The 21,512-nt window shown below is 40.9% G+C and overlaps 1 protein-coding gene across 3 annotated transcripts in view; it reads right to left on the bottom strand.

Moving 5' to 3' along the window:
* Nucleotides 1-21,512, bottom strand: part of AHCYL1 (adenosylhomocysteinase like 1) — a 38,145-nt gene that overhangs the window by 9,867 nt on the left and 6,766 nt on the right. For 2 of the 3 annotated variants that reach the window (XM_027058390.2, XM_027058391.2), the window contains exons 2-5: nt 4,550-4,661; nt 1,909-2,052; nt 808-908; nt 280-382 (exon numbers count right to left, since the gene is read on the bottom strand). In XM_027058390.2, coding sequence (XP_026914191.1) covers nt 280-382; nt 808-908; nt 1,909-2,052; nt 4,550-4,661 — 460 coding nt within the window. Of the gene's footprint in view, nt 1-279; nt 383-807; nt 909-1,908; nt 2,053-4,549; nt 4,662-8,819; nt 9,877-21,512 lie in introns of those variants that run through there. The other variant, XM_053214584.1, reaches the window with a different exon arrangement.

Here is a 21,512-nt window from a genome sequence, read left to right as displayed (position 1 = left end):
GTTGAATACTCTTCTTTGTTCACTTAACATTACAATTAAGCATTTCCCCATGTAATTAAGATTCTTTTCAAGGGTTGGTCATTCTTAATGACCATATGATATTTCATCACGGATATGGACCTTCATTTTATTACCCATTTTCTTCCTGTTGATATTCTTAATACCCTCCAAATTTTACAGCCCCTGGACATACATGATACTGTAAGGACTATTTTAATACATAAATACTACATTTAGATAATTATTTTGAGGCAAAGGTGGTGAAAAAGCCGAACTTACCAGCCTCAGCCAGTGCTGCGGCCACTTCATTCTGAGTGGAGTAGATGTTGCAAGCAGACCAGCGGCACTGGGCCCCCAGGGCACAGAGTGTCTCAATCAACACCTATGCAGATAGGGAGCAAGAAAGGGTGAGAAAGAGGAGGGCCAGATAGGAGTGGCATGTGTGGGAACAGTACGGGCAACTCTGCAGCAACCTAGCCGCACTGTGACATTACAGAAGGTGACATTACAGAAGGTATAATCCAGCGAGGCAGCACACTGGCATCTAACTTCACCCAAAAGATGTGCTCCTAAAAGTCATTACATTTTCCTAACAATCATGTTTTTGCAACTCTAGATCTCCCGAAGTCAGGTTATGATTATACGTATGTATACAAAGAAGGAAACCCCATTATTGGGTAACAGGAGGCCCCACCTGATGGTCATTTGCATTTGGAGACTGGATAGATAGGGAAGGAAAAGCAAGTAAAAAGAGTTTGTTTTTTTCTCCTCATCACGAGTCCCTCCTTTTTCTCCCAGCAAACTCACCGCTGTCTGGGCTGTGATGTGTGTACAGCCCACTATTTTAGCACCAGCCAAGGGCTTCTCCCCCTGAGCACGTTTCCTGAGTGAAATCAGAGCAGACATGTCTGTGAAAGAACAGAGGATTTGAGCCAGGCCTGCACCAGCAATATCACCAGTTCCTGCCCCAGCAACATCTAGGGCTGGTCTGTATCTGTTGAGATATCGCAAGATAAGGTAGAAAAACTCTTAAGTATATTTCCTGGATGAATTGGCAGCTTCAACAGCAGAACAACAGTGGGGAGCTGCCAGCCAATCACCTGGAATTTCTTTTTCACTGTTTCAGCCTTGTGTACAGAGGGCTGAATGGAGAATGAAGTAACTTCTCAAATCTGATCCAAATGGAGGGTGAGTCTCCTCATTCATTTGGGAGGAGGGGGAAATGGTTACGGCAGTGGCTAATGGGCTCCTATATATAATCATCAGACCAGGAAGGAAGACTTCACCCTCAGCAGACGAGCACTTGTTTCTCTCTGCTACCGAAGCCCATTCTGTCAGTCTGTCTGGTTTCTGTACTACCCCCTCCCAGTACAGAGCATGCCTATAGTGGGAAAGCAACAAGAGTAAAAAGACTGTACCAGGAATGGGGTCGGTGAGGAAACCAAATTTAACTGTCAGTCACTTTTACTCTAGCTCCAGCAGAGGGTGCTCAGGACCAGAGACCGAAGGAGACCCTAGGCGACCACATCCTTAGCTGAAAACCCTCCCACATTTGCCGCTTCTGGGAAATGTGGGTCTCTGAGATTGGCAGCTATGGTAGGATCCCGCAGAACTAACCACCGTGTAGTGTTCTGGGACTTGCTGACTCCACAGGCAGACCTCCGAATATGGTGTCATGGGGGAGGAAAACAGAAACTACACTGTGTAATTACTATGTGCTGAGAACAGGAAGGAGAACAAGAACCCTGAGGCTCCGGCTCCAACAGAGAGATCTGCTTGTACAAGAATACGGAACACTGAACGTTCCCAGAGGATTTTTCAAGTTAGTTTTCAAGTGTGAAGTTGTCTACGGATCCTGATGACCAGCAACTGGGTTGCTTCTGGTCCCCTACCACTCCCTTTCTTTACCTTGCTCAGCAATCTCAATCTCCCGGCGTCCAAATTCTGCCTGCTTGATGTTCTTCACACAGAAATTGCTGCTGCCCTTGGAGTTGGTTTGCTGCTTCTCTCGGGGGGAAACCTCATCATCAGAGCTATCTGTGTAGGACGCAGCTGGAGCCAGAAGAGAAAGAAACAAGGATAGGAGAACCTCAATAGCCCCCAACTCCACAAAGCACACTCCCCAAAGGACTCATTTAAGTCAAGTGAACTCTTAACTGCGGCCATCTTTTATGTCACCCTCAGCCCTACTCCTCCAGAATAACAGAGGAATGCGATTGTTGGGGATCTTTCAGTGTTGTGGCCCCTCTATCCACCCTGATGATACTGTGCCATTACTGCTTGTAACAAGAAGCTACTGATCCCAATTCTGCACTGGCCCTCGTGAATCCCAAGATAACAGGGGCACCTGGTCCCAACCTGGACTGGAATCAGACATGGCAAAAATGGAAGAATAACTTAGGGCATATAAGGAATGCAATTTCTGTAGATCACTGGTTTTCAAACTGAAGCATCTAAAGCACTCATCAGAATTACATGGAAGGTCAAAATACAAATGGCTAGGCCCCACCGCCAGAAATTCCCATTCAGTAGGTCTCAGATAGGACCCAAGAATTAGCATTTCTAACAAGTTCCCAGCTGTTGCTGACAGTGCTGTTCAGAAAACCACATTCACAGAACCACTAATACGGATGACAGCGACAAGAAAATCTTACAAGGGATTTTATACTAGGTTGTGCTCAAAGAATACAGAGAAGGAAAGAAAGGACTCAGAAGGTGAGCAGCTCTGGTTCTACTGTCAGCCCTAAGATCCCTCAAGATGTTCAACATTAAAAAAGCAGCTTCATATAAAGGCTAAAAATGTCCTTTCAGACAGATATGCAGGAAGGCATATAATAATCACTCCCCGACTCTTAAATCACCTCTTTCTTCTCTGAATCGAGTATTTCCTGATCTTGATCTCAGCCGGTATGTCAGGTCTCTCACTGTCTCCTACATACTACTTGCTAACACAAATACTCCTAAAGGTATCTGTCCCACTAGAGCAGTTTAACTGTATCACAAAATTTTTAAAAATGCCCTGACAGGTTCCTGTTAACACATGGCCATCAAGATCTTTGAGGACTTCGTTAAAGCTTTCTTCACTCACTCCTTTCTTCCTCTTTTAACTCAGCCTTTCACAATTAATTCTTTCTTAGCTGTGATCAGCCCGTTTATGACCCCCAGTCGTTTGTACCTGTCACTCCAAGACACCTTTTGTTTATGACAGCCATTATATTTGGAACCTTTTCTTGTACACAGGCCCACAGCGACTCTGTATATTCATTTATTTCAGTACTTAACCCTGTGTACCACCCTTTGTTCTCATCTGCCTATCTTATTTACACTGGGTTATCAGCGGCACAGAACAAAAGGACAAGTTTTTAAAAATGTGTTTATTTGTTTGTTTTTTCACATTCCTTTTACCTTGAGCCCAGTCCTTAATGTTGATACCATAGGGGTGCCTGGGGGGCTCAGTCAGTTGAGCACTGGACTCTTGATTTCAGCTCAGGTCAAGCTTCTCACAGTTCCTGAGATCAAGCCCCACATCAGGCTCAGTGCTGACAGAGTGGAGCCTGCTTGGGATTCTCTCTCTCTTTCTCTTTCTCTCTGCCCTTCCCCTGCTCATGCTCACATGCTCTCTCTCAAAATAAATAAATAAGCTTAAAAAAAATAATAATACCATACAAATAGTATTCTGGCAAAAGTCAACAAATGGGTTTTGGTACAAATCCCTTTGTAGACACTAACGGCAATCTATGACCTTGGGCAAGCCTCTGAACCTCTTGACGATGTTTCCTCAGTTGAAAAATGAGGTGGGCTTAGGTTGGATGTCCCTGTGGATCTTCCAGTACTCAAATCCTAAATTCTATATCTTTTTCTACATTAACTTTCTAGTAGCCCGTCTAAAGTTGAGAAGGGCACAATTAAAAAAAAAAAAGGCTACTCACATAGGGTTAAAATAGGTTATGGGAACTAGAAAGAAACAGAACTAGAGACACATTATAGTAGTTTGAACCTTTCCTATTCGAAAGGTTAACAGGGGAGGACACTTCAACATAAAGGGTAACCTAGTGAATGAAAGGAGCCAAAATACTAGTTTTTATTGTCACAATTCAAGCAGTCTTGGAGCCGAGAAAGAAAAAGTCAGGTGGCAGGGTGTATCTTATACAACCAAATTAGAAATTATACTTCCAAAGTACACCTCTTTTTCAAGGCCAGTTCTGTCAGCCAAAATAGAATTGATTTTCTCCCTTTGTACGTGGGCAGATAAACGTGGGAATGGGAACTGGCCCAGTACTACCGACCAGGCACTGGCCACAGACCACACACAGACACGGCCACGCATGGGAAGAGAGTCTCCAGATGACAAAAGCCTCACCAGCTACAAGCCTGGCTGGGGACATTTCCAGTGCTCAACTGCTAATTATCAGCTTTTAGCACAAAGGTGGGAAGTCCTGACATGAGGTCCTTTCAGATTCTAGGTAAGTAAAGAGCAGGGGGTAGAGAACTAGCTTAAGACCGTGCAACAGAGAAGAAAGATCGGAGTGGACTCAGAGCCCGCACTTACCTGAACTGTAGCTGTCGGTGGAGGACTGGGAGATGGAGCGAGACAAAGACCGGCGGCCTGTCTTGGTGGGGAACTTGGTGAACTCTTGCATGTCATCGGCAAACTGGATTTGCTGTAGGAGGAAGACACACACTTGAAAACTTACAACAAGGATGCTATGAAATGCTCCATTTTTTAAGGCCATACATTTCCTTCCCTGAAACCTCAGGTGATCACGTGGCCCCTACCAAGCCAGCAACTCTCCCACCAGAATGAGGGCAGGCAGAGGCTACTTGCGGACTCCTCTCCAAATGCCAATTACTATCTCTTTCCAATTGTTTCAGAACCTTTTGTGGGGGGAGGGGGGCAGAGCTCAAGACCCAGCTTTTTGTACCATCTGTCCAAAATTCACAAGTCCCTCTTCTCACAATCCGTAAAGTTTTATTTCTTCTTACAACCTTGACACATCAAACCCTTCACTCTTCCTCTCGACTCTACCAAAAAACAGGCACCATTTCATAGTGCTTCTGCTCTTTTTCATTTTCCAGAGTACAGTCTTGTAGCACATTCTTATCCTGAAATTAGTAGAGGTCTTGTTGTTTGAAAAATTGTGGGGATGCCTTGAAATGGTGATGGTGGGTGCCAAGTCGGAGTCCAATCATACCCGTACCTCACAAAGCCAATATAGTGTCCTTAGAACCTGCTACGTCCAGTAAAATGCTGGAATACACTAAAGAAAGCCAAATTAAAAAATATATGCACACCATAGTAAAATCCAACTAATCAGGACTAATTTAAAGGAAGGAGAAAAGAAATGACTTGGTAAACTCTGTATTCAAAACTTCCTTAAATGAAATACACCAGAACTAGGTAACTGTCTGAAGGATATTTGGAAAACTGGCTTTAATAAATAGCAAATACAATTAATATTATTTATAGTCAAATTAGCAGATGTTTCTAAAGTATATGAAAACCTTTTCCTCCATTAAATGACTTAAACTTTCCTCCTGAACTCTTATTTAAACTCTGATAAACCCTTCAAGATATAAGAAATAAACTTCAGCCTCCTGAAAAACAGAATGGTTTGAGACTCTGAATTAAGATTCTCCTCTCCTCACAACCTGACTAAATCTGAAAGGTTCCCATGGAGAATCCATTAAGCTAAGTCTTTAGCAGATATCTTTGGAAATGTAAAAGCTATTACAGATTAAAATCTTCTCTCCATAATGCTAGCAACATGGTTATAGCCACTTTGAAGCCAGGAATAGTAAACTCCCCATTTGTTACAGCTGCAAAACATTCCTCTCCTCTGTCACATGTACCTTTGAGATAGGGTAGCATCAGCTGGCAGTAGAAGAACCAGGCTTAAATGTGCAACACAGCAAAATAAATAAGTAAATAAAAGAGACTCGGGCTAAACAACATATATATGGCACTAGAACTTGACTAACAAATATCTTTGTACATCTGAAGCAGCTTTTTCAGTTTAGATGCTAAAACTTTATAGCTTAAATGCCAAAAGCACTAGTTCCTTTCGGGAGGGGCGGGGGGAACCACCTACTCCGTTGAAGTGGCCACAGGTCAGCATCTGCCCTTCTCGACAGGATTTTCCACTGCATGTTCACATGACTTCTGCAGTCAGCAAAGCTAGTTTTACTGAAGAGATTAATCCAAGACCAAGGTAATGACTTTCAACCCAATATGCAGTTCTTTTGGTGGCAGAAAAAATAGAGTCAAGATACCATCAATGGCTTTTAACACTCTCCAAAGGCAGCCCTTCCTCCAACAGCCTTCTTGTTCCTGGCATGGGCAGTCTAGTCGGAAGCTAGTCTTCTCTCTTGGCTGTTATGATTCCCTCCTCTGTTCATCTTTTTTCAAAAGGCTCTGGGCATATTCCCAAACACCACCTACCTGGCGGTGGAGGAGGGAAATGCAGTAACATTTGCAGTTTCTTAAATAAAAAAATAGAGAGGTGGCTGTGGCAAGATAGAACTGTGTTTCTTCAGCAACCTAAGAAGTGACTTAACAGTCATAATCCCACCTTGTATTAATGAAGCTCGTCAGTAGCCTAAAGCTTAGCAAAATCTTTCCCATCTAAAAATATTAGACTGTGTTGCAAGCAGCTTACCAATCAGTGCTGTGCCCCATCTCTCAAATCATTAATATGGTGCCTATTTGAAGTGGGCAGCATGTTAATTCAAGCCATGACATGGATGGATGGCTGTCTAGCCTCACAACTCTTTGACACTTTCACTGCTTGTAAATAAGGTAGTCCAGCTCTACAAAGATGCGTGATAACCTGTCTTCTCTCCCACCACCAAACTGCGCAAAGAGATCTGCCCTGCCAGTTCCCACCAGGCCTGCTTGCCCCCCTGGATGTCTTTACAGTTAGTACCCGTCTTCCTTCCGAAGTACTTCCTGGAGTGCCGCTCACCTTCACATTATAAACAAAGACACTGCTGTCAAAAGCAATTTTGGGTATCACAGTTTTCCCTCTAATGAAACCAGATCTCTGTAACAGCCTAATTGGGATGGATTCACTGCATTTACACCCAATACGATCACTTAAGTAAAAACAAAATCCAAAGATGGATTGTTCTGTTTACATTATTTCCTATTGTCATGATTTCTTCCAAACATAATTTTTAGTTGGTATACTTCAGTGTTTCTTCAAAGCTGTATCTATAAGGAAGGCTAGGTCTAAATATGATGCAGAACGGGAAAGAGGGGAGGGGGAAAAAGAGATACAGTAATTGGAAATCCAAAAAGTATCTGATCATCAAAAAGTCCTGCGTTAAAGAACTATTTGTGTTTGAAGGCTCACCACCCTGTAAACAGCCTTACCCACAACAAGCATGCCAGTATTTCATTCTTGAACTAATATTACATCTGAGAAAGATTAGAAGGTCAGATTGACCCATTCTCCAAATAGCACATCCAAATACAGAAGTCTACTTGCTGTGCCTTAAAAACTCAATTAAATATCAGGCCAATTTAGTGTGCTATTTCAGAGCACCTTTTCAAAGGGCTCAGTGGGTACAATGGCTGACTCCCTTCAACATGACACTAAAAATGATAAAGAGAAGCTCTACCAAAGAAACAATTTGGGATATGGTACATCCACCACCTAGTGGTTAAGTATGGTGACAAAGTGAGCTGAAAGAATTCCTGTATGTAATTTATCAAGAAAAAGGGATCACAGGCAATCCAAAAGTTATAAGCCTCCAAGGAAGAAAAATTGTTGTATACTACTCAATTTATCCCAACTGATATTTCTTACCATACGAAGCTGAAAAGCTTCTTTCCACAAACATTTCTTCCATCTATTCAAGTGTCAAATAGCTTAGCCACACTTTTGTCCCCGGTCCAACCCAATTTTGCTGTCTAGCTCCTGAATCACAGGGAATTAAGAGCCACAGGAATTCCACTATGACACTATGGCCAATGGATGGTGATCAGGAGAATAATCATTATTATATCCTTTTAATCAACACATTTGGCAGGCACCAACTAAGTACCCAGTGGTATTTCAGGAAAGATCTATGAGATGAAATATGCACAATCTGTAGATGTGTTTTGACCGACAGGGTAATAACACAAATGGCTGTGAGAGAATTTTACTGCTTCTTAAGAATGATACTAGATATTGTGGTCTTAACAGCCTTATCTGGATATTGTTTAGCTTAGGCCTCCAAAAATCAGAGGTTAGACATCTTATTAAACGTATTATTTCACATGCTTATCTAACAGCTTGTCATTTCCTCAGAAAGGTTTCCTCCTAGGGGTGAAGGACTAGACTCAAAGGTAAACAGCAATTATTAGGAAAACAAATCATTAAGAAAGCATAGCTTAGAAGTGAGTAAAGGCATCAGTCTGTCTCAACTGCTGAGGAATATCTGAAGAAGGGCCAGTCAGTACCCTTCCTCCTGGTACACTACTGATTTTGAGACATCCCCAAATTTATATAATCTGTTCCAGTGTCTCTTCTAGCATGTTGTGTGTGCAGATTTTTCTGTTTTGAAGTTATGGTCAGCATATTTCTTAGCAACTGAGCAAAAAGATGACTATTAATGAAGCTAGCAATTTTAACAAGTCAATTACTAAGCAATGTATTATGACACCTTCCTGGATTCCTACATCTCTTCCAATCCCTCTTTCACACATCTTCTGGCTAATGTATTCCTTCTCCTACATATTCTACCCTCATCTGCTCTTTAGTCAGAGGAAAGGAAGAGGGTATGGCTGTCAGCCTAAACTAAATAGGTACAAGACTTTTCTCCTTGATACTTACCACTGATCAGTCTGATTCCATTTCAGATGAATCAAAAGAAACAGTTATCAATAAACACCAGCTTTTAAGTACAAGAACTACAGAAGTCTGCACATCTTTCAAACCTCCAATTAGGTAAAAGAAATTTCCCAAAGAAGAAGGGTATCCTCTTCCCAACACTTTGCTCTCAGGTACACCACCAGAAAACAATTTATCTCAAGGGAATCAATCTCAGGCCACAGAGTCAAATCCACAGCCACCTTCAGTCACTTCCATTCCCCAGCGCAGAAACCAGTCTTCTGAGACTCAGCAGGTTTTGGCTGCTCCCTGTCCTCCTTCCCTGTCTCAAGTTTCTTAAGTTCTCAGTTTCCCCAGATGGGGCCTGAGCTTCTGGAGGGGGAGGGAATGGCAAGCTGACTAATCACAGCACGTATCTTCCTCCACCACTCCACTCCTCTCTGGGTAACAGGAGGGTAACAGGATATAATGTGAGTGTGTGCATGCACGCACACACACGCACACTGCTAGAATCCAATTCCAGAAGAAATACTCCTTTCAAAAATGGGAATCAAGTTCATCTTTCATCAATGTTGGTGGGAGGAAGGGGTGAGGCAATACCAGGGTTCATAATGCCAAGTCACTTAGCTGGTGAGGAAGGAACATAAAGTTTGAATACCTCTGCAAAGAGCAGTTTTATCCTTATCAGCTACTCTCTACCCCACCTCCCACCCTTCATATGAGACAACATACCTCACTGGCTTTGCTAATTATCTCCTGAGGTGCTCTAATGAAAATAAGTGATCTAGGCCTCCACCTGCCAACTAGAGGTAAAATTAAGAGGTTAAAAAGTGGCAACAAATAGGACAGGGAAGGACTTCCTAATCTTTTGAAAACTGCAATTTACACTACATACACATCCCGACTATGTTTCAATGCCTATTTAGCTATCTGCCCGTCCAACTGCCTGGCCTGTCCATACTTTCCTCATCCTCAATCTGCTACAAATAGTTTATGAAAACATGCTTGTTGTTCTTTTTCTCTTAACATTCAATTATCATCAACTCTAGCTTATTTTTAATTTTTAAAATATTTATTTTTAATATTTATTTTTGAGAGATAGGCAGACACAGAATCCAAAGCAGGCTCAAGGCTCTGAGCTGTCAGCACAGGGCCTGATGCGGGGCTCGAAACCATGGACCGTGAGATCATGACCTGAGCCAAAGTCGGACACTTAACTGACTGAGCCATCCAGGCGCACCAGTGTTTATTTTTGAGACAGAGAGTGTGCATGTGGGGGGGAGGGGGAGAGGGCGGGCAGAGAGAGAGAGAGGGAGACAGAGAATCTGAAGCAGATTTCATGCTGTCAGCACAAAGCCCAACCTGGGGCTGGAATCCCCAAACCATGAGTTCATGACCTGAACCAAAGTCGGATGCTCAACTAACTGAGCCACCCAGGTCCCCCATTTATTTATGTAGAGGTGACTGAAGAAATCTAGGCTCCTGGAACATACCCATGACTTTAGTGATACACCAAAGTTCCCTTCCAACTCCCTCTGCACCCCCACTGTTTCATTTTCCCAACTTTATTATGATCATTTTCTACATACAAAAACTTAACAAGAGTAGTATAATGAACACCTTTATACCCTCCATCTACACTGAATCTATTTCCCACATTAGGTTTCTTTCTCTGCATATATACACATGTATACATTCACACTTTCAAGTGGTCCTGCCAAAAAAAAAAGGTTGCAAATATGAAAATTCACCAATAAATTCTACAGAATGAATTTTCTAAGGATATTCCCCTACAGAACCACAATATCATACTTAAGAATATTAACAATAATCCTGTATCATCCAGTCTGTATTCAAACTCCTCTAATCATCTCAAGAATTTCTTTCAAAAAGATGTAGTATATGCACAATGGAATATTACATGGCCATAAAAAATGAAATGACATTTGCAGCAACCAAAGGCTATAATGCTAAGTGAAGTAAGTCCATCAGAGAAAGACAAATACCATATGATATCCTTGTATGTGGAATTTAAAAAACAAGCAAAGAGAAAAAAGAAACAAAAAACAGACTCCTAAGGACAGAGAACAAACCTAGTGGTTACCAGAATGGAGGTGGGTGGGGGATGGGTGAAGCAGATATAGGAGATTAAGAGTAGACTTATCTTGATGAGCACTGAGTAATGTGTAGAATTGTTTAATCACTATATTGTACATCTGAAACTAATGTAACACTGTGTTAATTATACTTGAGTAATTTTAAAAAAAGAGTGTCTTTCATAGTAATAGACCTAAATGCCTCCCCAATTCTTCCAACCCAGGATAGAACCAAGGTTCACGAAATGCATTTGGTTGTTAGGTTCCTTCAGTGCCTGGTTATCTATCTGGAATAGTTCTCCTGTGTTTCTTTTCCCCCCCTGCAATATTGACGTTTCCTGGACAAGTCCAGGCCAGTTGCCTTTTGGAATCTCCCACTTTTCAGATTACTTTTTCCTATAAATTGGAAGTTCAGCTTTGAGGTTTGATTAGAAAGAGATTAAGATTTTGGCAAGAATACTTCATAGATAATGTTGTATACTTTACTTTGCATTGTACTAGGTAGCATATCACGTTAGGTCATTCCATTATTAGTGACACTAAACTGAACCCTGGGTTAAAGTGAGATCATCAGTCTCTGAAAGGTGTATTTTCTCCTTTGCAAGTAACGGTTAAATTGTGGGGTGATATCTGTCAGCTTGTGAATATCCTGTTCCCTAGTGACTTTACCATCTGTTCATAATCCTTGCCTGAACCAATTATATTGTGGTGGGGGTGGGGGGATGTTATAGAATCATGTTTTTTTCCCTTACCATTCTTATCACATATATTAGCTGGCATTACTTTTTGTAAGGAGAAACTTTTCTTCTCCCTCTTTCATTTTTTTTCCTTGTCTTTCATATTTTTATTTATTCAATCTGTTACACTCAATAACACAATGAGTACACTGAATGCTCCAATTGTCTCAAACTGGGCCAGTGGGAGTCTCCTTCAAGCTGATTCTTCTGTTTAAGTGCTTCCTTCCTTTCTGGTATAAGAAGATATACCAGGCTCACCTTGTTCTTTCTCTGCTTCAGATCTGGAATCAACGATTTCTCCATTTCTCCAAGCTCTGGTTTCTTTCAGTGGGGAATGGTATTTAGGAAATAATATCTGAGTATAAAATGTGCTAATTGTTAATAGAAGTGTCAGTGCTCCTAAGTTCTTGCAGGGGATAGAGAAATAAATCTTTTTGTTTACTCATGAGTTTATATTGATATTTCCATTTCAAATTTAACATTTTTAAAACTTTTAATTTTCCTATTTGTATTTCTTTTCTCTTATTGTTTTTTTTTTTTTTAGTTTATTTAGTAAGAGAAAGAGGGAAGGAGCAGATAGGGAGAGAGACAGAGAATCCCAGGCAGGCTCTGTGCTGACAGTGCAGAGCCTGATGCGGGATCCCATGAACCAGGAGATCACAACCTGAACCAAAATCAAGAGTCAGACATTCAACCTACTGAGCCACCCAGGCACCCTCTGTCTTAGGTTGACAATGCTGGTCTCTAATAGCAATGATACGCTTACTTGTTTTATTCTAGAATACAAATAAAACAATTTCAAAATTACAAGACTAATGTTACTAACAATATTCTACGTAGTGAAGTGTCAATATTTCACTGAAGTTCCTTTTGTCCTTAGAAAATATCTCACGAAGGATATATAGGTGAAGTATGGTTTTCTGAGTGGTTAATATCAATTCGATATGTAGCTAGATTCATTTGTTTCTGTTTACAAGTAATTTTAAGGTTTCCTTTCTCTTTAATTTTTTGACACATAAGGCACATGTCTCAAAAGTTTTAAAGGTATATTCAGAGAAGTCTCACTGCCATTTCTATCTTCCCAACCTTCCTCCCTCCTCACCATTTTCATTAATTTCTGGTTTATGTTCATTAATACAGGTTAAAAAAAATAGCAAGTATATACTTATACTTGTATTTTCCCTGTCTTTCTTACTCAAAAAATAGACTGCTAAAATATTCTGCACCTTGTTTTTTTCACTTAGCAATCACTTTGTATTGGTTCAGAGTGTAAAAATCAATAATTCTTAAGTGCTGGGAAAGACTGAACCAGGTTACTACTGTTCACCTTACATGTTTGTCATAAAAAGTCATTAGACTTAATTCACAGTCCTCTCTAAAGCCTATCTTGACTTTAAATAAAACTCACAAGAAGTTAAACTGGCAAACCTCACTGCAAGGTATGCTGGGATGTTCTTTAAGATGAAAATTTGCCAACTGCTTACAAATAGGCAAATGTGTATTCTTCAAATTAATTTCTATCAGAGAAAAGTTAACAGTGAAAGCAAGCAATCGATCATTGGACAGGTGTAGAAGATGGAGTTTCTGACATTTTGGAAGGTGGCCACACAGACTGAATAAATGCCATCTGTATAATTTCTTAGCCTGCCAAGAAGAAACAAGATTGGAGACGTATAAAAACAATCCTTCCTTCCTTCCTTCAATTTGTAAGTTTAGCTTAAATGAAGTTGAAAGCCAATTACATCTTAGAAATTCAAACCCTCTACACATATTTGCTTGAGTGAATGGGAAGGCTATATCCACTGAGGGGTGAAAGACATGAAAATCTTTGCCAAATAGTTTATGGCAAAAGAGCTACAAGCAGCTCCAAAAAAGTGGCAGCTGAGTGGACCTGGGTGTGCTTTCTAAACCCTAGGTTAATACCCAACAAAGGTTAATGAGACAGAAACCGTATCAGTTGTTTTTTGTTACCATCTACTGCTTCCCATAAAGTATAGGCTCAAGGGAGGAAAACGCCATTGAAACTCAACACCAAATAAAATAATAATCAGACTTTAAAGACCGAATATTGAATAGTTAACTATGTAGTAACAGGTATTGTTTCCAAATGTGGGTGGGTCAATGGGATCCTTCAGAATCTGCTCTGTAGACAGATGGAATAGTTTCGATTTCAAAAACAAGGTAAAAATCACTTTAAAGATCAGCTGTAGGCGGCTTTAGTTTCCACAGCTCTTAAAAACACAAAATAGCAAACATCTATGAGATTAGAAACATAATTCAAGGACAAGAATCTGACAATCAGTCACATCAAATACAACCACACTGTATTTTCCATTCTAGAAAGGTAATATTTGCCATCCCTTCCTGACTTTCTAATTTGAGATGTATATATTCAATTTTAGATAAAAATCTCAGCATGAAATCATGACCTTAGATAGTCTGTAAGAAAAAAGGTAGTTGATGGGGCACCTGGGTGTCTCAGTTGGTTAAGTGTCTGACTCTTGGTTTTGGCTCAGGTCATGATCTCACAACTTGTGGGTTGGAGCCCCACGGTAGGCTCTGTGCTGACTGCACAGAACCTGCTTGGGATTCTGTCTCCCTCTCTGCCCCTCCGGAAGTCTGTCTCTCTCAAAAATAAACATTAAAAAAAAATAAATAAAAGAAAGAAAGAAAGAAACAAGGTAGTTGAAAGGAATTGGTGGTTGCAATGTGCCTGGGGCTATTTAACAATAAGAACCACCTATTGCTCCAGGATGAATACAGTGCAACTCCCCAAACTCTCTAGCTCCCCAACCAGAACACAGAAGTGAGTTTTCCTGACCTGTGACTTTCTGAACAGCCATTTTCTAATGAGGCAAAGTGGACAGATGCACAAGGATAAAGATCTCTTCCTTTAGGCTGTACTGCAAACCAAAAGTCAAAATCAAATTTGGTATAGGAAGAGTTATCCTTCAAATGTGATCAATAAGCAACACTGTGAGAACATCACTGATCCAAATATTTTTCAAACCATTCTTGTTTAAATTCTGGCATATAAAGAACAAGTAAAACCACTGCAAGCATTACATCAGGACTTTTACCTAAAGCTGATTATAGATTTGAAATCCACACTTACTGGTATCAAAAAACCAAGGTCCTGAATGCCTACATTTCTATGACATTCTAGTTTTGCACTCTGTTTCAACATCAGTGGCCCACAGATATGATTTCTTTACAGAAGATTTGTATTTTCAGAACATGTTGGAATCCTTCGAGTGAGAGATCTACTCTTCACAGATGAAAAAACAGAACAGGGGTTGGGGTTAAGTGACTTGCTGAAGGCAAATGTGTTAACAAATTGAGATTTAGAAAAAGCAAAAAAAAAAAAAAAAAAAAAAAATCCCTACAAGCCCAGTACCATTATATTATCCTTCTTCTAGAATAGGCTGGGGGAAACAGCAGCTCTCCCCTTTATTTTCAAGAGGTCAGTTAAAGGATAGTCCACTATTGCAATGAAGCTTTCTGAGCTTCCATATGAAGACTTGTGAGCTCTAGGGAAGGAAGAGAATTCTCTCCATTCCAAAATCTACATTGATTTTGGGAAAAGTGAAATGATGCAGAGAAATGTAGTATTTTAAAGCTGCCAATGAATTGCTTTAAGAGGTGCTGCTCCTTGGACGTGGAAAGGGTGAGGAGAGAGTAAGAGCCCAAACGTGGAGGCAAAAAACTCCGGTCTAGCATACACTTCCACCATCTTCTGAGGATGGAATGGGGAGGAGGAGAACGTACGGGCAATCTAATCCAGACCACTAGGATGAAAGAAATGACCCCAGAACTTCCTACTGTAGGCATCAAAAGCAACTTAGAAATTCCACCTGTTATTTATTTATTCAACAGGTTTTCAATCTGGTATGATTAAAACTGATTGGTTTTTTTCATCATCTGGGAAACCTATTATCATTATTTTTTTTTTTCAACATTTATTTATTTTTGAGAGACAGAGAGAAAGCATGAGCCGGGGAGGGGCAGAGAGAGAGGGACACACAGAATCTGAAGCAGGCTCCAGGCTCTGAGCTGTCAGCACAGAGCCTGACATGGGGCTCCAACCCACGAACTGTGAAATCATGATCTGAGCCGAAGTCCAATGCTTAACCAACTGAGCCACCCAGGTGCCCTGAAACCTGCTATTTTCATTTAAAATGACCATATTTTAAAACATACAACAAAGAATATATTTTAAATGTGCTTTTTAAGGTAACTTATTTATGTTGTGCACAATGGTAATGGGGGAACTTTTCTTTCACACAACAGTACAATCTATATAACTAACTGTATAGCTTTGTATGGTGAATAGAACCTTAAAACAGACCTAAACAGTCCCAGGAAGTGAGGCCTGAAATTCCTTTGATCACTCAAAGGGCTTCTTTAAAAATAGAAAGTAAACATAATTGGTGGTATGATTATATTCCCCCTAGATTAGGGAGTTTTGGTTTAATGCATCACTGAGCAAACAATGAGATGTTCTTATATTAATAGGAGGTTAGAAACTTTAATAGCAGAACAGTTTTTCCATATGGTGGACAACTGGAGCAGTTACAACTAGAATCATCTAGAGCCTCCAGGCTCCTTTGGGGAGGACTATGGGCTCTGAGTGTATAGAAGTTTGGCCTGGGTGGCTCATTTGGTTAAGCATCCAACTCTTGATTTCACCTTAGATCTTGATCTCACATTCCTGAGACTGATCCCCATGTTGGGCTCTGCACTGAGTGTGGAGCCTGCTTAAAATTCTCTCCCCCTCTGTCCCTCTCCTCAGCTCACATTCTCTCTAAAAAAAAAAAAAAAAAAAAAAAAAAAAAAAGTTTGGCCTGGAAGACCTTGAATACAGCCCAATTTCAGCATCCCTCAGTGTGGGTCTGGAAAGTTCCCCTTAGACGTCAGGCAGAGTGACAAGAATTCCCCATAATAGACCACCCTTAAAAAGGTCTTGATCTGTAGTTACACTAAAGGTCAGATTTTAGGGAGGTAAAGGCAGAATTGGCACAGGACTCAGTGTGTTCATTGTGCTCCAATCTCTATTATCTGGCCGGGTTATTTCTACATAATTCTTTCTCCCAGTGTCCCAAACAAAATTTCACTCATGTTTCTGCAGCACATGTTGTACTATACATTATACTAACCCTGAAGCACAGTTTAGCCATTCGCTCAAGTCAAACACCAACTTTTCCAAGGATAGAGACATATTAATATTGGGATACATGAAGCAAAGCCTTATCTGCCCTCTCCTTTTATCTTGAGTTCTGTTTGATAATAAAACAATAGTGACAGACCCTTTAGAACTAAAATGTAATCTTTTTTTTTTCTTTCTTGGTCTGGGTCTCAAATCCACTCTCTTTGGTTTCAAGCTATCTGGCTTACCAGCTCAGTCAATTGTCTTTCTGAGTTCTGCCCTCTTTTTTTTTCCTATCATCTTTCTCCAGTCTTTACTCCTTGGGTATTTCCTCAGCCCCTCATTTATCAACTCCTTCTGTGATGTTGTGTTTTGAAGCCAGGATTTCACTATAATGCCCTCTCATGATCTTTATAATTTTACTGTCACTCTTAGTCTAGGAATTGATAGTATAAATCATGTTAAGGAAATTCTCATATTCTGACCTGATTTTTAACCTATTGAGTCCAACAAGCTCAGCCAACCAGAAACTAGGGGTGGGAATGGGAACAGAGAGTCAAAATCATTCTTAACATTCAAAGAGAGCACAGACTAAGAAATGTGACTGGTGTAGTGGAGGCCTAGCAATTCTTATTCTTTTTTTGAGATGCTCTCAAGTTCTTTGCAAAGGACCTTGGCTGTACAGATGAAGAAACTACAACCCAATGTGGCTAGGAGATAATAGTCCCAAATACACAACTCATGGCCTGGCTTTACCCCAATCACCACATTCTCAATTCTGGACAAGCATTCTAGGTTTTTAGCCTGGGTTCACGGACGGGCCTCAGGCTGCCAACTCCCCTTATATGCAAATTGGTGTGTGTGTGTGTGTGTGTGTGTGTGTGTGTGTGTGTCTGTGTTTCGGGAACATGAACACAACTCTGATAGGGCTCCAAACTCCAAATGATTAAGAACCACTGTACAAGACTTATATGACCCAAATAATAACCTCACAAGAATGTAAACTCCACAGGATATGGATCTTTGTCTTGTTCACTGATTAATCCTAAGTGCCCAGTACAGGTCCCTGGAGACAGTAGTAGGTGCTTAACCCTGAGCTAATAGAGCTACATAATTTCTGGTCATAGCTTACTCTGAATACTTTGGAAAAGAAGAGTAACCATAGGCTATTTTCAGGACCTCTCACATGGGGCACAAGATTTTTTCTCATGGCCAAAGTCGTCCGAGATAGATGGTAGCTACATTACCATTCCAATATCAGATATCATAACAATTTTGGCCAGCCTTGTTAGATAACCTAAGCGGTTCTAAATATGGGATCTTTTAGGCTTCAGCAGTTTCGAAAAGCACATACTATCCTATCCTATTCTCCACTTGCCCCTTACCATCAACCCTTCCCCATTCTGACTAAGTAGGTCTAGGTTAGGGCCCTGAAATGAATGTTTTAAAAAAGTTCCCTAGGTGACTGATTCCTTCCATTCTTTCTATTCCATGAGAAGTACTCATCTGAGACAATCTAAGCAGGATCTGAAAAAGCAAACACAAGCACACGGAGTTTACCAGGCTCTTGATAAAGCAACTGAAGGCACACAGGGAACAAATGAGTTAGACACATCGTGTTCAGAGAGAAAACAAATAAGGCAAAGAAAGTAGAAAATCTGCCTTTGTAATACCAACCCCATCTGTCAGGTACAGCCAATCCATCAAATGGATCCACAGGGTTTAGGAGCACATGACAAAGAGCTCGTCTCAGGAAAAGAGACTATATTTTTACAATGGCTTGGTCCAAAATCAGTAAGAATTGGCAAGGTGCTCTCATTCCAAACATGCCCAGCGTTCAGCTAATCCTCTCCCTGTGGAGTCAGAAAAGAATGTGCAGAATTCTGAACCCTCTATTTCTCAAATAGGAGGGGTTCCTTCTTCTGAATGCAAGGGTTGAAACTAATCCCATCAACTCTCCACTCCGAATTACAAACTGGGTAGAGGAATGAGATGCCTCCCTACACGGGTGTTCTCCTTCTAACCTTTATGATCTGTAAATATCCTATACCCCATCTCACAGAAGCCATGCCTTTGCTGACCTCAATTCATTCCCAACTGGCAAATAAGAACAGAAACCGCCCCCAGAGTAATGTTTCCCTCTGGGAAACCCTGGGGAAGGGTGCAGTAGGGTCAGTGCCTCCAGCATGCATTTTCCCTGGACTTACAATTCAGCTTATTACATTTAGAACATCATGTTCTCAACCAGCTTGGTCTCTTTTCTGTTACAAACCTGAAGTAAACAGATTCTACAGCAGCTACAAGTCTGTTACCAAGGCCACTGTATTGATCAGTGTAATTAACATTCACAATTCATCTAGTCCAGCATGACAAGCCAGCTGGGCTACTCTCCGTAAGAACTGAACATTGGGAATCTTCCTGTCTTGCTTGTTAAGGAGTCTGGTGCTCCTGAAGCTGGGCACTAAAAACTTAAGTACTGAATTAGAAGCAGGATACTACCTGGCTACCCACAGGAAACTGAATTAGTTACCAGAATAACTGAACACATCTGCCATCTCTACAAAGCACCTACTTCTACTTCCAAAACTACAAAATTCTGAAGGTCTCCCTTTCCCCTGAATTCTGCTTACATCACATACTTAGGGAAACAAAACACAAAATCCTCAATGCCAACTAGGGCCTGATTCCTGGTTAGGACAAGCATTGGCCCAGTTCCCAGAAGCCTGTAACTCTAAAGGAGGTGAATTTCAAAGACAAGGGCATATATAGTTTTTGAACATGGAGCTTAGCTTTTGGTTCAGAAGGGGCATCTAGGGTTGCAGAATGAGAAGAATCAGAAGTTTGCCCATCATTGCTGGGCAGCACTGTTGTTTATTACTTTCAGGACTCCAACACCAATTCCAAAATGAAACTGTTCAACTCACTGCTGGCCCTCAAATCTCAAACACCCTAAAGGTGAGCCTCTGTTCCTTAAATCAAGAGCATGTGTAAACCAGAACACCACTTTCAACTTAGGGCAGTGTCCCTACTGCTAAGGGTTTAAAACCGGGTGGGACATCAAATTGCCTTTCTATTACAAGTAAGAATATCCCTAGGCTTCTAACCTACTGCCTTGTGATTCTCAAGCAACTGGGCCAAGAAGCTAGAGGCCTTGTATCTCAACAGTCTCCTCCCTTAGTTCCTGATGCTAGCATTATAAAGGGATCTACTAAGCTGTTGGAAATTCTTATCAATGTCTCACCTGCAGTTCTCTGTGTTCCCATTATCACCCATGTGAGAGGGATCTAAGTTAGAAAAACAACCCTTGCCAACTGAAGGGAATGGTGAGCCAAAGCCACGAAGTGAGTCCAACTCACTTTCTCCTAGAGAAATCATCTCACAATATTTTACTCACTAAACAATTGGCAGTACTTATACGCCAAGCACATGGTCCTTGCCCTCAATGTCTGGTCTAGAGAAATCAAATGAAAACTATGATTCAGATATCAAGCCAGTTCTGAAAATAGTTTTGAGAAGTACTACACTGAAGTCAAACCTGTTTTTGAGACATACAGGGGAGCCAGTTATTTTATTTAGTTTTGATAGTGCAGCATGTGAGTTCCCTACTCTGAAAACTTCAGCTCTGAAGCTTTACAGGCACTCACAGCTCATATGAAGGGCAGTGGGTATGAGGTAGTACAAGAATCCCCAAAAGTTGCTGACATGCTGGTTTCAGTATGCCTAAGTTCTTGAGTTGAACCCTCAAGGCATTGATAATGAGGCTCTTGGGAAGCCAAGGAGCATCCCAAAGAGGCGGATGACAAAGAACACCAACAACCTCAGTTTCATTCCAAGGACAAACTGCAAGCTGGAAACAATCGGTAGTTTCTGGATCTGTAAAGGAAAGAGATACTATGGCTTAGAGACCTCCTCCTCTAAATCAGGGTTTTTAACCCAGGATCCATGGATGAGTTTCAGGGAGTACCACAAGCCCTCTGAAAAGTATAACAAGCTTTTGTGCCCCTGAATTTTCCTAAAGAACTATAATTTTCATAAGTTCTTAAAGGGATCTGTGACTCAAAAGATTAAGAACCATTGTTCTAGAGTCTCTAATCCAGTGAATATCTCAGGAGCATCCCTCAAACAGGCAAAATAGAAACCTATTTCAGTTCTCTACCTTCTACAGACTTGTCTACTTACTGACCTCTCTTCTAAAATTAGAAACAGAGATGAGAGTGTGTACTTTAAAAATTCAAGGCAAAGAGCTCTTTTCTACATCTCCAAAATAAAGCCAACCATCATGAGAGCCCAAATGAATCTTCCTTAAGACCTATGAGGAAGAGGACAGGGTAGAGGTGGTCCAAAAGGGCAGAGCAGAACCACTGTCCACTACTTACTTTCCTGACAAGTCCCTTTTTTTTAATTTCAGGATCCTATGATCATAATGAAAACAAGTCACAGCCCAAAAGCCTGGACTCGAGGTCAAGCCAGTCCTGGGAGAAGGGAATAAAGTAATTCCCCTTATGATCATGGAAACCTGTGTCCCAAAAGTTCATCTTAATTGGTAAGTACTGTAAGAGCTGAAAACACTTATTAAAAACAGAACTTCCAAAATCCTGACATTACTCAAAACACGGTAATATGGACAGCTTCATTCAGGAGGCCAAAATGAAACATGGTTACAGTCCTCTCCTCCAGGCCTTTCGCCCCTTCACTCTGTCACTCACCAATCCACCAT

This window comes from Acinonyx jubatus, chromosome C1 (assembly GCF_027475565.1).
Source record: "Acinonyx jubatus isolate Ajub_Pintada_27869175 chromosome C1, VMU_Ajub_asm_v1.0, whole genome shotgun sequence".
NCBI lineage: Eukaryota > Metazoa > Chordata > Mammalia > Carnivora > Felidae > Acinonyx > Acinonyx jubatus.
Note: the sequence above shows the minus strand (reverse complement) of the source record. Positions and strands in the feature narration are given on the sequence as shown.